The 18,484-nt window shown below is 44.5% G+C and overlaps 1 protein-coding gene across 2 annotated transcripts in view; it reads left to right on the top strand.

Annotated features, from left to right (window-relative positions):
- sdccag8 (SHH signaling and ciliogenesis regulator sdccag8) overlaps positions 1 to 18,484 on the top strand; it is an 86,799-nt gene that overhangs the window by 56,548 nt on the left and 11,767 nt on the right. For both annotated transcript variants that reach the window (XM_080740518.1, XM_080740517.1), the window contains exons 13-14: positions 5,111 to 5,219; positions 9,406 to 9,537. In XM_080740518.1, the coding sequence (XP_080596644.1) occupies positions 5,111 to 5,219; positions 9,406 to 9,537 (241 nt within the window). The remainder of the gene's footprint in view (positions 1 to 5,110; positions 5,220 to 9,405; positions 9,538 to 18,484) is intronic.

Below are 18,484 nucleotides of genomic sequence, written 5' to 3'. Positions count from 1 at the left end.
GAGGTCCGTCCGCTGATATAGGATTATTGAGCGGTGCTAACCGCTCCTACATCTGACTTTGTCTGTATGTTTGTATGTATGTCCGTCCCACCCCCATAAAAGGCACTGCTCACTTCATACGTGGTGTGATTATTTCTAGAATTAATCCCGATTTTGTCCTGAGTAACGCAACAGCATTAATATTCATTATATATATATACAGTATATACTAGTAAGGTGCCTCAAGGCGATGAGTGACCTCGCCCTAAAGGGCTAGGAACCAGCCACACAAATATGGGCTGTCTTTTCCATCTGTCTTGGCCATCATATATGGATTCGGTTTGTGTGGTATGTGGCCGATGTGGCCTCCATATATGGGCATTCCCATATGAGGTCCTGTTAGATATGGGCTTAATATTGATGACATTAGGGAACTCCATATGGGCATAAAAGGGATTCTGTTAGTGTGACATCACAGTGAAGCCAGAGCGTGATGTCAGAGCAGAAAACCCATTCTGTTAAGAGTGGTCCCCTTGACATCACAGTGATGTCAGAGCGGCAAACCCAGAGACCGTAAAAAAGTGTACACGTCCAGACAGAGTCAGCATGTGCCGTTTCACATACTATTTAGAGAAAAAATAACGCACATCCTCCTGTCTTCGGTGCTGAGCTATAACTGACAGTGCAGTAATACTAAGTACAAAACAAGGTAGCCCGCACTCACTTTTAGTTGCTCCAATTTTTATTTAGCAAGCAGCAAAAAAAAAAAAAAACATACTAAACTGCGACCTTCGGTTGCAATAATCTAACAAATAGTACAATGATACAAAACTGTCCTTTGAAAAAGTGCTCCTCGGAGCACAGGTGTCTGCCAGGTCAGGTAGGTTATTGTGGGCCAGCAATTTTGATGGAATATGAAGAATCGGACAGATCATCTTGATCACATAATGTACCATAATTTGTGTGATGTTTGGACAAAGCACTATAAAAGGTAAATGTGAAAAATTAGGGAGTGCACATGCAATGTTTTACGCAGATCGGTGCAGTTATAGATAAACACTGAATCGGCCTGTTATAGCGCCAACCTGAGGCTGATTAGAACATTTTCAAGTGGCATTTCATCTTCTGCCTAAATTTCACGGAACAGCACACTGCGTTCATTATTTGAGGCATGTTATTCAAAACTCCTGCTAACTTTGGAAGCCAATCTGGATGGAATATTTGGGACCAACCTTTATTTGTTTGTGCCGACAACACCCCCGGGCATCGTTGAAGACTCAGCTTTTACTTGAATACAGGCCATTATTGGCGTAAATCCGTTCCCCACACAACATCCCCTGGGTGTCCCCTATCTGAATTAGTGGCTTATTAGACGGCCAGCAAGTGAAAAGCAGCCTTGCTCTGCATCCATGAGACCCAATCCAGATATAACCTACAGTAGGATATCGTTTAACCTCCTCCACCAACATGAAACCATGGTGGATCTGAACTAATCGCCAAGACCGGAGCAGAGCGGTCCCGAGACGAAACCCCCGAAGAACAGAGGAGAGACAAACCGGGGGAAAACGGAGCAAAAGAAAACAGAGAGATGGAGGCAGAGAGAAAGAGACCCAGCCCGGCGCTCTCTAAGTCTGTGTGCACAGCAGAGCTGCTGCTGCTACCACATCTGTTGCACCATCTGGATTCCCCTCCACCCCCACGCCACCACCTCCACCACCACACGCCACGGCCCCTCCACCGCGCTTTCACTCCTTCCCTCCAATCCTACGTTCATCCATCCCTCTCTCCTTCTCCCTCTCTCTGTGCCTTTCTTTTTATTTACCTGTGGTGCCCCAATCCCCAACGACCAGGGAACCTGCTGGTACCCCCGAAACAAAGATGAGGGGGAGAGAGGAGGGGAGGGAGAGCGGGATGAATGGAGGGGAGGTAAACAAAGGGTTTGTTTCTGGCTCATGTCGGCACCACACATGTTGTCTAAAGAGAGCTGACATCAGAGCACAGCAGGAAACTGTGGCGCGCGTGCGTGCGTGCGTGTGTGTGTGTCTGTGTGTGTGTGTGTGCGCGTGTGCGTGTGTGCGTGCGTGTGTGTGTGTGTGTGTAAAAGTGGGCGAGAGGGGGGGTACGTCCTTTTAGCAGCTCGCATCACTTCCTCTCCCCGGCGCAACTCAACAGACGATGGGGTAATTAGTTCTCTCTCCCTCTCCAGATCCAGCCCCCTCCGTCCATCCTTTCGTCCTTCCATCCTCCGCCCGTCCGTCCGTCCTTCCTCCTTCACCTTCTCCCGCCCTCTTGTTTTTTGGAGCGTTCCTTTTTTTTCCTCTCCCGTGTTTCAGCTTTGGAGTAAACGTGGACGCCATTGCTTCCACGTTATTCGTATTTTTCTCTTTCTCCATCTCCCTCCCTCCCTCCCTCCATCTCTCCGCTGTTTGTTTCCAGTGCCAGTTCTGCTGTCTTTGTTTCCCGGGATGCGTTTTGGCCTATACGCGTGGCCAGCCGCACTCAAAGCCCCTCTTGGGTAATTAGCATTCTGCACGCAACTTTTCCACCACTGACCAAAACTTTTATCCAGTGCAAACATCCACATGGCACGCGGTGCACAGTTTTGAGCTCAGCGGCAGCCCACAACTTCTGTCCAACGTACAGTATCGCTGCGCGCGATGCGGCACCCTGAGTGTGGGCACATATGCTAGGCAGAAAAAGAAGAGGGTATGTTTGGAGTTAACTAGCATCTTACACAATGTGCAGCCACTGAAAAGTGAAGGGCACATTTTTTTTTCTTCTTGTTTTCTTTTTTGTTTTACCTCCCACATGAGGAGAGGAAAGTAAGGGAGGGTTACTGGGAGTAAAAAAACAATCCCAGTACAGAAAGAACAAAGAATGCTTTATTTTCATCATTGCATGATTGAGAAAGCGTGCGCCAAACGTTGCAAGACGATTGGCCAACGTGTGTTTCACACCTTCAGCACGTTCACCCTAAAGGTCCTAGAACAGGTGTCTTCAAAGTTTTCAGGCCAAGGACCCCTTAACTGAGAGGGAGATAGAGCAGGGACCCCCACTACATACTGTATGAAATTGTGTTGCAGATTTTCATCGATTTTATGAAAGCATTGTCATCAGTCTATGACATTTAACCACTTAAATCACGGATACTTTACACCAAACCTATTTGCCAACTGCGAGGCGTTGAGAGCTTGTAGAGCTGCTATTGTTGGCTAAAGTTCTCCTTAGAATACAGATGCGAGGGTTCAAGTTGTTCATTGAAAATAATGATCCTATCACACAAAGATTTGGTGGCCCCCTTAAAGTAACTCTGAGGACCCCCTAGGGTTCCTGGACCCCCTGTTGAAGACCCCTGTCCTAGAATATAGGACCATGCCATTCACTGTTGTGTCACTTTGTGAGCTTGTACTGTGGATTGTCTATTTCGCTACATGATGTATTACAAAGTATATAGGATTAAAATGATTAACGAATTGTAGGTTCTTCTTCTCCATGCTTTCCTAGCTGACCAACATCACAGCATCCTATAGTGAGGAGAACAAGGTTCTAGAGTTGTTGCCCAGACAATGTTCCCTGTGATCCTAGCTGATCACAATATTCCTTTCTCTTCCCTCAGCACCATCCGATACTCTTTCTTCTGCCTCAACACGCCCGGCGTGCAGAGCACAAAAAGTCTGAGGTACTTTTTTCAAAGACTGCGAGTCCTTGTTATTTTGGTTTAGTTTCTTTTTTTTCTTCTTTTTTTTCCGTTTCTGTCGACTGCAGCAGAATGCCGGAGCAGGTGGATGCTTTCCCCAATTGCAAACGGCTGCCATTGTTATTTTAAAAGAACAGACATATGTTGGAGAGACGGAACGCGGACGATTTCAAAGGCACGATGAAAGCCCAGTATTGGATTGTTCAGAAAGAGACCCCCGCGTGCGAACCAGGACGTGGCAGTGAGGGCGGAAACCTAGCAGAACGACGGCGCTTTCAACAGCAATCCGCACCTCTTTTTATCCCTCTCTTTTCTCTGCATGCCTCTGACTGTCCCGAATTCCTCTGTTTTCCTTTTTGAACAGTTTTCATTTGTACGGTAGATGTCTACAAAGGCATCTTTTTGGAAAACATTCAAAGAGACATATGTATCTGCCGTTTGGCAGAACATTTGGATGTACACACATCTATGACACTCTGTCCAGTGTAAACGACTGATGTGGCCGGCCTTATGGTGTGTGATGCTAGGTTGGTGCTCTCTGGCCAAAGCACAGTAACTCTTGTTGCCATGATGCTCTCCAGTAAAAGCAAAATTGGCAGTTATTATTCTTATTTATTTATTTTGAATTTAATTAGCTATGAGTTTCTTTGTTTAACATTTTATTTATTCTTGATAACAAAGCAAACCTCAGACCTATTTTTTTTTTGTACCTGAAGGCTGTCCAAAACCCCATTACAGAAATAATTTTGAATCATGAAATAATCTATAAATACCAGAAAATTAGGTTTTGCGCCCCTAATTTAGTGTGGAATTCAATCACATTCATAATTAATATAGCTCTTTTAACTCATTCTGTGCCAATGACTGCTTATGACGGTTTTTTTCCAATAGCCCTGTGTGCCAATGACGGCTTATGACGGTTTTTGTGTTTTTTACATAGAAAAAAAAAAAAAAAATCATATTTTTTTTTTTTTGTCAAAATGACCTGAGATCAGAGAGATGCTTTTCTCTGTTTGTGTGTTCGCTCCCTCGTTTAGCTGATTGAGAAAATGTGTGTTCATGTGTGTCCATTCTAGTGGATGGACACTTTTTTTCATTCAAACAGCTCTATCTCTGGAACCATTTGTCCGATTGCCAAAATTCTTTTTGCCACTGAATCACAACAACTGTGTCTGTTTCTGTGAAAAAAATTATAAAAAAAAAATCTTTTTTTTCATTGCATAGTAAAGAAAAACATACAAAATCTCGGCACAGCTACCTTGGAGCCATTTTGGCATCTGGCACAGAATGAGTTAATATAGGGATTTTAATATGTATTTTTGTCTGATTGTGAAAATCCAGGCATGATACACAAGTCTAAAAAGTGACTTGATTATACAGTATTGCACACTGCACAACACCCCATGACCTGTGATTTCCCATTATCCCTTGCAGTTGAAGAGATGGAAGGTCTGCTGAGCTCCCAGAATTCCTTGATCAGGAAGCTGAAGGAAGAGTGTTGCATGCTGGGAGGCAAGCTGGAGGATCATACAGAAAGAAGCAGGTCACCACTGTCATAGTCTTTACCACACACACACACACACACACACACACACACACACACACACACACACACACACACACACACACACTTTTCTACGGACAAAATCGAGATAAATTCTAGAAATAATCTTTCACTTGCTAAAGCTGGCAACATACTCCAAGTCAAATACATTTTCAGAACAAAGTTCTCTGAGAACTAAAGTTTTTTATACTTGCTGGAATGGCGCTTGTTTACCAACATCCGACCTGCTTTGACATACTTTGTTTCAGATGTGTTGCCGTTTCTGGCGACAGACAATGCAGACAACATGTGTGCTATCACATCGCTGTCTGTTTGTATTTATACTCGCTCAGAGAGGGATCGTAGCTCCTCAGTTAACCTTTCTTTAAAACTGCTGTCCATTGTACGTTGCTGGCAGATTGCAGAAGTAAACACACATGTTCACTTTGGTGTCTTTGCGTTGGTGTTCTGCTACTGTAGTTAGTTAGAAACTCTTGGTGGTCAAATAACTGCCCTCAGTTAACCTTTCTTTAAAACTGCTGTCCATTGTACGTTGCTGGCAGATTGCAGAAGTAAACACACATGTTCACTTTGGTGTCTTTGCGTTGGTGTTCTGCTACTGTAGAAACTCTTGGTGGTCAAATAACTGCCCAAACAAACTTTTTCAAGGCGTGTTTGTTGGATCCTCAATTTCATAATTTTGTTCTTATTCACCAGCTGAAGCCGAAACTATTTGACTTCATCTGGAGTATGTCTGATGCTCACATCTTTAATGACCCATTCATTAAATTATTTGTCTGCTCTACACAACATACAGTCATACACAGTTAATCACCATTGCTTAGATACATTTTCCACATCCACTCATTGACTCACACATCCATCTCTTTAGTTTTATATGAAAGCAATTCACCAACCACCTTCAGAATTGACTGCAGTGCATTCTGTGGTTCAGTTGTGCAGCATGTCTTTTCCATCTTTTCATTGTTGTCTCCGCCAGCCCGAAGGTATGGCCGAGACTCTTTTGCACCCTGTTTGTGTGTCCGTCTGTCTGCGAGCAGCTAATGTCCGGCACCGTTGGCCCATTGCAGAGAAACTGTGCACAATAGGGACATGCTGGGCCCCTTATTCAGCCCGGGAAAAAGAGTTGGAGAGGCCCTCATTGCGCGCTATAGAGAGAGATCTCTCTCTCTAGCGCTGCTGCTACTCAAAGATTTGCCATTTCCGATCATGACAAGTGACAATCCAGTGATCCAATTACATGAGTTATATTTCGTCGTTGTCGGGTGGAAACCTTGTATGTCCAAAACTGTTTGTTTTGTATTTATCATTTTAAAAATGATTTAAACTAGCTCACAACGCCTCGCACCGCGAGGCGTTGTGTGCTTGTAGATCTGCTGTTTTCACTACTTTTGTGCGACGGCCTTGTATGATGAAGCAGGGCTTTGCTTTGCGAAAAAATTGACAAATTTGAAACTTGGAGATACAAGGTTTCTGCCCGACAGTGACTATTTACTTTGTTGGTCGCCCAGCCCCCAAAATGGAACGAAGGCAGACATTTTTTTTTTCTTTTCCTAATGGCCGGCCTGGACCGGCCGGGAATGAACCGGCCGTTCGGGAGTTGTCCCGCTTTTCCCAATGGCCAGCACGTCCCTGGTGCGCACACACTCTCTGGATGCCTGAGCAGAACCTCTACCCCGAATTTTTCTGATTGACCTGCGCCACCAGGAGGCCGATTTTTTAAATATTGATATTACTCCTACAAAATCATGCACAGTATCTCTATAGTCATGTGAGTTTGCAGGATTAGTCCGTTTTGAACAAAATACCTCAAATCATGAACGCAGCGTGCAATTTCCTTGAAATGTTGCACATACAGTACATTCCCACTAGGCCAAGGAAGAAATGTCACTTGGAAGTTTTTCAAATCAGCCTCATGATGCTAACCTGACTTGCGTCAGATGGTGGCAGTAGTGCGTAGGCTACCGCCCTACTTTACCATCTGAGATCTCTCGGTGGGAGTTGATAACGCTCGTAAATCCCTGGGCCGGACCAATCAGCGGCAGCTACGGGCGGGCTCTGAGCAGCTCTGAGCCAATAGAGTCTGATTGCAGACCACGTGGATGCAGACAGGCCAATATGAGTGGTTGGAGTTGGCACTCCCAGACTGTGATAGAGAGACGGCCACATCCAATCACCTGCTAAAGAATTTCAAAAAATGGCCCGCCCCTTACATCGAGTCTGCCCGAGAGGTCCCAGATGTAAGGCAGAGCGTTACGCACTGCTGCAACTATCTGGTGCAGTCAGGTTATCATGATGCACTATAACAGGCCAATTTAACTTATTTATGTAAAACTGCACCGATCTGTGTGAAAGGCCAAGAAAAATGGGGGAATTAAGTTCTCCCCATCCAGGACTATCAGTCAACTGGATCAGGGACATTCGGTGGGTTGGAATTTGAAGTTGAAGGTTGAAAGTTGATGGTATTGTATCAAATGCATATGAAATATCTAAATATGAAAATGACCCCAGAAGTATTTTAAAGTGAAATGCCCCCTTTCAGTGGTTAACGCCAACTCCAGTCAAATCACACGCAAGTTGCAACTGTGCGATTGCCTTCAGATGGGACCCATGCCTCCCATACGTGGTCATTTTGTCATGGTACATGGAGTGGAAGTAGAGTGTGCTGCCGGGTACAGTGGACACACTCTGTTTTCCTCTCTGACCTGTTTTCTTGTTAACCTGATGCTACAGTAGTCACAGCAGGGCCGCCCTGCTCTCCATCTGGGCTGCCCTAGTCCTCTGTGTGTGTGTGTGTGTGTGTGTGTGTGTGTGTGTGTGTGTGTGTGTGTGTGTGTGTGTGTGCGTGTGCGTGTGCGTGTGTGTGTGTGTGTGTGTGTGCGCGTGTGCGTGTGTGTGTGTGTGTGTGTGACCCTGTGCCCAGTGTCCTGTCAGCTGTTGGAGCTGTGCTGCACATTAGTCACATGACGGACCCCAATCTGGCCCTGACAGACCGCCCTGGTCTCACCGGCCATAGGAAACACACACACACACACACACACACACACACACACACACACACCATGTTCTTGCTTATAAGGTTCAAAATACACACGCGCGGTGCATGCACGTGTGCACACAAACACAACATGCAATGCAATCTGCGCACAATACACACCCACTGTGCTTGATTGTGGACACACTCGGCGATACAAAATACAAAACCCAATGCATAATATACACGTGGGCGGGAACACAAATGCATCACGTATTTGTTACCCAGCTATCGGTGCGAGTAACACACGCACACACGCGCACACACACACACACACACACACACACACTCACTCTCTACAGAGCTCTTACATCTGCTGTGTGTGTGTTTTTACTGTATGTGGTTTGTGAGTGTGGTGTTGGTGTGTTGGGAGCCTGGAGCTGTTTGAGCTGCTGGACTCTCCTTGCCCACTGTAGCGGCTAAAGTCCTGCTGGACCGCTGCTCCGACTGAGACAGTCAGGCAAACAGCGATGCTCTGTTCCATCGGGCATCATATTGTCAGCAGTTCATCCTTTTCCTATGTTACAGTTATGTTGTGTTAAGACCAAGCTTAAAGTTGGCTAGGTTGTATAATGTCACTGACTTCTTCCTGTGTTGCACTGCACTTAGCGTAAAACAGTGATTCTCTGCCCTTTTCATTTCAAGGTTAGGCTAAAAAAAGACCCCCAATGGATCATTTTGTTTATCTCTGGGTCACCACCAGTCTACACAGTAAAATCCTCAGTGTTGTTTTAAATCTGAGAGTGTCACTAATGTTTTTCCACTACATCACATTGTGTTATTCTTTTGATTTAAAAAAAAGTTACTAATTTATGCAGTTTGATATGCATTTATGACACTATATTTTTGGGTTTTGAGTTTTGAGTTTGTATTGCTGAAGTAAACAACTTTGGATTCAGAAGTTGTTGCATGTTATAATTCTTCTCTGAATCGATACATACTTTGCATTGCTGGTTAAAGTGTGTGTGTGTGTGTGTGTGTGTGTGTGTGTGTGTGTGTGTGTGTGTGTGTGTGTGTGTGTGTGTGTGTGTGTGTGTGTGTGTGTGTGTGTGTGTGTGTGTGTGTGTGTGTGTGTGTGTGTGTGTGTGTGTGTGTGTGTGTGTGTGCGCGCGTGCGCGTGTTTGTGTGTAGGAGTGAGCGGGAGGTGTTGTCCCTGGAGAAGCACCACCTAGAGGAGACAGTGGAGAGACTGAAAGCTCGCTGCTCTGACATGGAGGAGCAGTGTGTTCAGCATGGCCGCATGCACCAGCGCATGAAGGACCGGTATGCACGCACACACACACACACACACACACACACACACACACACACACACACACACACACACACACACACACACACACATACACACTAGGGCATTCACCAAATATTCGAATATCAAAGTCACTATTCGACGTTGTTCACCGAAGTCGAATATTCACTCATTTTGTTTTATTGTTTTATTGTTTTCTCTTTAAAAAATATATAGTTTATAAAGCTTGGCTAGATAGGAAGTCATAAGAATGACTTGTCAATGCCCCTGGTGGATGAATTTGTTAATGCTCTATACCAGGGGTTCTCAAACCTTTTTAGGCCATGACCCCCAAAATAAACATATATGAACTTGGGACCCCCACCCTGACAAGCACTTGGAATTGTAGGTATTACATTTAATGTGACTCGGTTCCGCAGATAAATATTGTGAAAATAGCAGATCTACATGCTCACAACGCCTCGCAATGCGAGGCGTTGTGAGCATGTAGATCGGCTATTTTCACAATGTTCGCCTCTTGCTTACTTTTACAGTTTGGCCAGTCCTGTCGAATATTCGACTATTCGAATACTTTGAGGTCGAATAATTAGAATACTAAATATCACTATTCGTGAATGCCCTAACACACACACACACACACACACACACACACACACACACACACACACACACACACACACACACACACACACACACACACACACACACACACTGTCAGAAAGTGCTGTTATCCTGAGGTTCTGAGTATAACATTTGTTGGTTGTGGAAGGGATGAAAGATGTGATGGCTTACAATGGAACTGATGTGCAAATAACACATGGCTACTGGCACTCAACTAGAACTGATCAGTGCTGCTAGATGCACCATAGTTATCATATTTGTATGATAATGTTACCGGGTAGGCAGCGTTGTTACGACACACATTACTCCGACGTTGCGTTCGTCCGACTCCACATTACTAACCCCATCTCTAACCCTAACCTGTGCTGCTAGATGCACCATAATAATCATATGTGTACGATAATGTTAACCTCTGTGCGATGTACGATCAATAATGGCAAAAATAGCCAAATGAACGATAATTTTACAAATAATTCAGATAATCACTAAAAGGCGCATGAATTCTCTGGCTGCTGATCCGGGATCCGGTTTGGCTTTTCACCGCATGGATTGAAGAAGGTCAATCTTATCCTAAATCTGTGCTTAAGTAACCTGCTTGATGCGTTTTTCTCAAGCAGGCGTGTCAAATAAGTTTGTACGGTAGGTTGGTCGATTCAGCTGATCTCCCGAAAAAGATTGATAGAACCCCAAATCCCTGTATATGGAGTATACGCTGATGCCATCAATATGATGTCATAGACTGGCCTAGATTCCATGGGCCACATGGAACTCCATATATGGGCATAAAAGGTACACTGACAGACACAGAAATCTCCATAATATGTGAATAAAAGCAACTAATGTTGCGCAGCTTGCGCTTACCTTGAAATGCTCCACCATATCATCTGCCGTGGAACGGCCCATAAACTGTGACCCGGCCGACTCAATCCAAAGAAATGTAGATGGTGGGCTACGTCCCGCTTCGATAGCCGCTGAATGCCGAAGATGATGTTTTTGCCACAGTGACAGTAGTAGGCTCATCTCTGACAAGTCGACTGAAGTTGTTTTTTAGTACTAGCGTAGTTCTTATGCTTTTCAGATCGCATGTGGGAATCAAGGGATTTCATTCCCATATTCCCAAATTTAAAAGTTTTTCTGCATAATTCGCACCGTACTTCAAACGGGTCCTTCTTGGCTTGTTTCAACCAGTTTTTACTCTTTATACCTTTTCGTCCAGCAGCCACTTTTCATTAAATTTGCATTTCCCCATATTCCTCGAGCATCAACTTTTCTCCAGCATCAACAAAGTCAGTTTATCCCTCTCAATGCTGCGTCCTTGTAGTGGAAAGGACGGAAGCTGCTTCTTGTTGGCACTGTGGGCAGCTACACAAGGCATGCCGCCACCTATCAAAGCGGGATTTACTGTCTGGAATCATTACAAAAAACACGGAGTGAAACACAACAAGTCTGTTTGCGACACGTTTATTCATTCTGCCCCAGATAAAATTCAATACCCCCACTTACACAATTCCATACTTTTTAAGACATTTTAAGGCCTTGAATTTCCAAAACTACTTTGGACAGAGCCAAACCGATTTAAACTCGGCTCTAAAAGTGGAGTATGTATCGTCCCTATTTGTTCAATTACATATTTATTATATACCTTTCTTTTTTGGCTGTGTGCAATAGCTTCTTTCAAAAACAAACATTTTTATTTTAAGTAACACGCAGCATTAAACTAGAACTGGTGCACAGTACAATTAACAAGAATATGAGTACTAAACTAGAAAGAATGTATTTTTTTCCTCCATATTGGCTTCATCCTTGGCTGGCTCAAGCTAAGTGGATGTGTAGGTCTGTGTGTGCGAGTGTGTGCACGCACATGTGTGTATTACGTGGGGGCCTCTCCTCTCAGAGTATGCAGCACCCCAGTCAGCGTGTGACTCCACGGGGCTCTTGGCATGCAGCCTGGCACTGCCAATGTGGGCGCACGTGTGTGGGTGTCGTTGCCCTGTGCTCCCTGCTGCGTCACACACAAACGCACGCACGCACGCACGCACGCACGCACGCACGCACGCACGCACGCACGCACGCACTTGATAGTTAACAACTTATCCTGCATTAAACAAACAGAGACACACACACACACACACACACACACACACACACACACACACACACACACACACACACACACATACTGCATACTACCCTGCCTCAACCTGCTCCCCCTTTCCATCCCTAACAGTACATATTGTCTCCCGCCCACTGGCGTTAACCTGTCACAGAGCGCCCATGCCAAAAAGAAAAGTTTTACTCAGTCACAGCTGCCTCCTATGTGCGTCCATGTGCGTACATGTCTGTCTGTGAGTGTGAGTGTGTGTGTGTGTGGGCTCGGAAGAGACAAAAAGTACGTTGTCTGGGAGTGTAAGCGATGAATATTCTGTATGTTTGCACGCATATGTTCTAGTGGCGCGGGTGCGCCTCGTGCGCGCGGCGCGTGTGCCGGTGTTGTTACGCTGCGTTTCTGCGGTGCTTTGGCAGCGTAGGCCTCTGGTTGCCAAAAGTGGATTGGCTGGGAAGTTGGCACCCAACTCCCCTCCTTCTCCCAACTGAGCTACGATAATCACTCTTGGCATTTTACTTGGGTTTTATTTTCTGCTTTGACACTTCACTTGGTTGATGAAGCCTCCAGATATTTTAAAAAGCCCCTCCTGAGTTCAGCTCAACACACACGTACACACGCTTTGTCTCTTCTGGGGCCTGTGAACCGCTTGATGACATTTTTGTATTTCGTGATAAAATAGATGTTGGCAGGGGCCAGTGTTGTTTGATAGCTATTGTGTGGAACCGGACGTATATATAAGAGTTTTACATAACTGTGTGTGCGTGTGTGTGTACGCGCGCGCGTGTGGAAATGATTCACAAAGTGGGCCGACATCTGACTTTGACTCTAGTCTGTATGTGGCTGTGCCGTAACTGAAATTCTTGATCCGATCCAGACACAAAAACTCCAAAAGCTTTTGACACAGATATAATTTTGTCAGAATGGGTTTCATGGAAGCAAATCAGTAAAACTATTGAAAACATTTTCAAACATTTCAAACGAACATATAGGCCAACATATACACTGCTTTGCTTTGTTTTGCTCTGCTGAACGTGTGTGTGCACGTGCGTGCGTGCGTGCGTGCGTGCGTGCGTGCGTGCGTGTGTGTGTGTGTGTGTGTGTGCGTGCGCGTGTGACTTTTTACTGCGTATAAAATTATGCTAGTCTCTCTAGGCAGTATTTTTTACATATTGAACATTGAGCGCGTGTTTTCCAAGTCCTCTGCATATAGTTGCATGTGTGTGCAGGGATGTCACACCAAATTCTGGGCCCTGGGTACAAGGATTCACTGCGGGCTTGTGCTTTAACTAATGAAAAATAGCAGAGCTTGTAGATCTGCTATTCATGAAAAACTTAGAAAATTTGTGAAAGTCTTTGAATATTTCAAATCCTTCTAAGGTTTTATGAAAAACCTATGTTTCTATGTCAGTGGTGCTCAAACCTTTTCATGTGAAGGACCCCCAAAATTATATGTATTTGGCCACGGACCCCCATCTCAAAATATTTAGTTCCAGGGACCCCCAGAAGCAAAATTTGAGTTACAAATGTTCGCTTAAAAAATACATATATTCTAAGATTTGCACACATTTTCACGACTTTAAAAAAATATATAAGATCTACAAGCTTGCAGGGCGGCACTCGGTGCCGCGCTGTGAGCTTATCTGCTATGTTCCAATAGCTAAAGTATATTAAATAATTAAGGCCCCTCCACCTTGGGCCCTAGTAACTCCGTCCCACTCCCCCCCCCCCCCCCCTTGTGACGCCCCTGTGTGTGCATATACATTCGTCCCCGCCGGCCCCGTGTGCACGCTCGGCGGGGGCCCCTGCCCCGGCGCTCGGGGGTTAAGGTGTACGTGTTAACAAGCTGGTGCAAGCGGGGCCCGCCCGCCAATCCATCCAGCGCCACGCCCCACCCCACAGCCTCTCCGCCGGCCCGCAATCTGTGCTGCGAAGAACGGCGACAGCGCGGCAAACAACATTTGGAAAATCAGCTTGATTTATTTTTACTCGGGCGAGTCGATTGCCAAGCTACACAGGGGTTTTTAGCACACAATGTTTTTTTTGTGTGTCATGTGCTTATTTATTTATTTCACTTTTTCCTGCCTGGAGATGAGGGGGTGGGGTGGGGGAGAGAGAGGAGCGAGGTTAGAGAAGAGACAAAGCGCCTCTTACTGTGAACGATATCTCAGAGATTGGAATGAATTTCTGATAGTATATTTTAGTCTTAGTTCAGGGCCACCGAACATTATGCTTGGCAATAAAAAGTACAAACATTGTTTTATCTTTCATCTTTTCATCATCTTCAGTGCACTTTCTTTCATGTACAGTTTTGTTTAGAACACGTTTTTAGCTTCATAATTTTGTCAAAAAGTTCACATGAATAAAAGAATAATAATCATCCTACAAGCAGGTCAAATTCATAGTAGTTTAAATAAAGTAAAGTTCTTATTAGTGACACAAAACATTTGAACAAGATTTAGTTTGATCTCCTTGTCCTTCAATGTGTATAGAATGTGTATGCTATCAATAGCAAAAAATAAATCATGACAAGACCGCGATAAATATGTCCACATAGGCTGTGTGTTTGCAATCAAATGAAAATGAGCCAAGCTGGTCACATTTAGACAAATATAATTGATGCCGAGGAGATATGCTTGCTCTTGCTAATGGTTGGCAAAGCACTGTGTTTTGCATAGTAAACAAAAGCAGATTTTAAAGGTAATTTGATTTGTTTGTACAATCTCTGAGCAATGCTGCAAAACTCTTGTCTTTTTTTGGAACCTTCAAATGTTATTCTTCCTCACCTTGACAAAAGGAAGCAACTTTGTAATTATGATAGGAAAGCGTAGGCTGAATGATGAGAAGAATAATAGCCTTTGTTCATGTTTAAAAAACAAGACATTTACAGTAAGTAGAACACAGCTACAGCTGGTCCACAGGACTGTGCTGACCCCTTACTGTGTTTTGTTGACCAAACTGTGACAAAAATTACAATCTTGGGCAGTTTTTTCTATGATTGAACATTTAAGATTGCCATTTAAATCCTCAACCACAGGGAACACTATTAACCAGTTTTAGGCTAAATATAACTCAATATATCCTGTCCTGTTTATATAATATAGTAAATGAAATGTACATACATTTAATGTAAAATCTTCAGGGCATCTTAAATTGTATGGATTCTAGAACCCCCTGCTCCAATAACACAGCCAGTAGCATTAGGAGGACCTCTTCAGACTCGTGCTGGCAACAAAGTCTAGATTAGGGATGGGATGATAAGCGATATTATCGTTTATCGTGAAGAAAAAAAAACACTCGCGATAATCGTATCGTGGAGATTTAATTTATCGTGATATTGTCCTTTTCCATGCACTGGGATCAATTCAACTTTTATTTGCCGAGCTGCATATCCAGTACCATTTAAACCCTCTTATATAATATATGTACTTCTTTTTTTCACGCTCTTATCAAATTTCTTTACCAAAAAATTGCAGATCTACAAGCTCACTGTGAGCTTGTAGATCGGCTATTTTTTGGCAAATGTTCCACATCCAGGATAATGGATTTTGATTATTGCTATAATATCGTAAATCGCGATTTCTTTTGTCAATAATCGTGATATGAAATTTTCATATCTTCCCATCCCTAGTCTGGATGCTTATTGGAGAAGATCTTTTAGTCAAATGAATGTATTTGCAACCATAGAGATGTGTGCGTCTTGCTGCTCATGTGTTCACTTAAGTTTCCTCCTTTACTTTCTGCATCTCTCCTCTCCTCCCCTCCAACCCTCTTCGCTTTCTGCATCTCTACACCTCCTCTCCTCTCCTCTCCTCCGACCCTCTTCGCTTTCTGCATCTCTACACCTCCTCTCCTCTCCTCCCCTCCCCTCCGACCATCTTCGCTTTCTGCATTGGAACACCACGGAACCTCTCCTCACCCCACAGCTGTTCACAGGCTGCTTTACCAATTATCACCACACACACACATACGCACATACATAGGTCATGTACAGTAGACACATTGCACAGAAATACACACACACACACTCACATATGACAGACCTACATAACACTCACTTGCAACCGCATGGTGACTGTGTGTGTGTGTGTGTGTGTGTGTGTACTGTCAGTACTCCTTTAAGGAGAGCAGCAACATATACGCAGATGTGCTGCGAGATCCACAGGCTTCACTGGGCCATATGGCCCCCATGAAGAAAGATGGTGCATACGTCTGGATGAGAGGAGGGAGGGAGGGAGGGAGGGAGGGAGGGATGGAGCGAAGGATGGAGGATGGATAGAGGACCATGTGTGGCGTGAGCTACGCAAACAGTTGTTGGGAGTATGTATGCCTGTGTGTGTGTGTGTATGTGTGCATGCGTGTGTGTGTGTGTGTGAGAGAGAGAGAGAGTGTGTGTATACCAGAGGCTCCAGGAGATTGTTTAATGGAACAAATGGTTGCGGCGGTCCAGGGAAGAAGGAACAGGCTTGCTGCTGCCGCGGGCGGACAGCGGGCCCCGGGGCGAGGGCTGCTTCATCTGGGCCCCTGCCACACACACACACACACACACACACACACACACACACACACACCCTCTGTCCAACCCCTCCACCCTCCAACACACAGTGTGCTGCCATGCCCCCCAAGCAAGAAGACGATCCTCACAAAACTTTTCATTTGCAAATTAAGTTGGCAGAGGCTCCACAAGAGGATAAAAGGAGGGCTTTAATTTGTTTCATCAGTAAGGGTGTGTGTGTGTGTGTGTGTGTGTGTGTGTGTGTGTGTGTGTGTGTGTGTGCGCGTGCGTGCGTGCGCGTGTGTGTCATGCACGAACATGCCTCTGTATATGTGATCTGAACAAATAGAGGGAAGCGGTGAGGGTTATACCACTGTACCAGGTGTTGGTCTTTACACTATAATACATATGAATTCATACATATTTTCGGGATTTCTGATTGGGAAACCCTTCATCAGCATCAGGTCTTATCAACGTATTTTAGCATATTGTTTGTTTGTCCTCTTCTTATTCATTATTGTATAAATTGGTATGTAGTTAATACCACTAACATTTATTTTCTTTTTATAACAAGACTTTAATCACTCCATGTATGACTTTTGTTCAGGCAGTGAGTGTGTATTGAGTACATTAGGCCAGAAACAGAGGACATTGAGGATTTTACTTTGAAGGATGGAATCCTACTGTACCACAATGTTAATTTATCCATATGTAGCTCTGAAAGTGTACAAATATAACCACCAACTTTAGTTATATTTCTATGCACTCTGAGGATAGAACGTGTACTTTAAACTCAAATGTATATAACCGTGTTGTATACTTTTAAAAAAAACATGTTGATGTTGAATCTTTTCTCAGATGGGAAACATTGCTCAGTCTAATCCCTCAAAAACAAATTGCTTGTTTTACATTTGTTTGGGATTTAGCGATTTCAGTTGAAGTGTGAAGTTTCCCTTTTATTTAATTTTTGTCTGTGAAGTTATTGTTTTTTTGAAAGATTTTTTTTACCTGAAAGCAAGTAGACCTCTTGACATCTTGAAAGAGAATTCAGCTCCAGTCTCTAGAAGGAACAGTAGCCATACTGACCTCTGGATGGCGCTGACGAGTCATGGTCCCCTCCTGCCTCCTCTTTAATCCTTACCTCGACGCTTTCTCTCCCTCTCCCTTGTCATCCTCCTCTCTCTCTCTCTTTCTGTGTTGCCCAGCTGGCCTCTGTAGCCCGGAGCGACCACAGGGCGGCCTGCTGAAAGAGCATTGTCAAACAGTGGCTTTACAGCTCCAACACACACACACACACACACACACACACACACACACACACACACACACACACACACACACAGGGGCGTCACACCAAATTCTGGGCCCTGGGTACAAGGATTCACTGCGGCCCCACCATGAATGTTAACTATTGAAAAATAGCAGATATACAAGCTCACAGCGCGGCACCAGCGCGGCGCTGTGAGCTTGTATATCTGCTATTTTTGAAGAAGATCTACAAGCTTGTGAGCTTGTATATCTGCTATTTTTCAATAGATAAAGTTATTAGGGCCCCTCTACCTTGGGCCCCAGTAACTCAGTCCCATTTTCCTACCCCTTGTGACGCCCCTGCACACACACACACTAACACATACACACAGACAGATTTGCATCTCAGATGTCGGGCAGTAGCCAGAGGCGTGCAAGCTGGAGCGCTAACTGAGCAAAGCGTCACATCTCTAACCCTGCATAGTGACAC

Source organism: Nannobrachium achirus (genome assembly GCF_963921795.1).
Source record: "Nannobrachium achirus genome assembly, chromosome: 13".
Lineage (NCBI taxonomy): Eukaryota > Metazoa > Chordata > Actinopteri > Myctophiformes > Myctophidae > Nannobrachium > Nannobrachium achirus.
The sequence above is the reverse complement of the archived record's forward strand: the minus strand, read 5'-3'. Positions and strand labels throughout refer to the sequence as shown.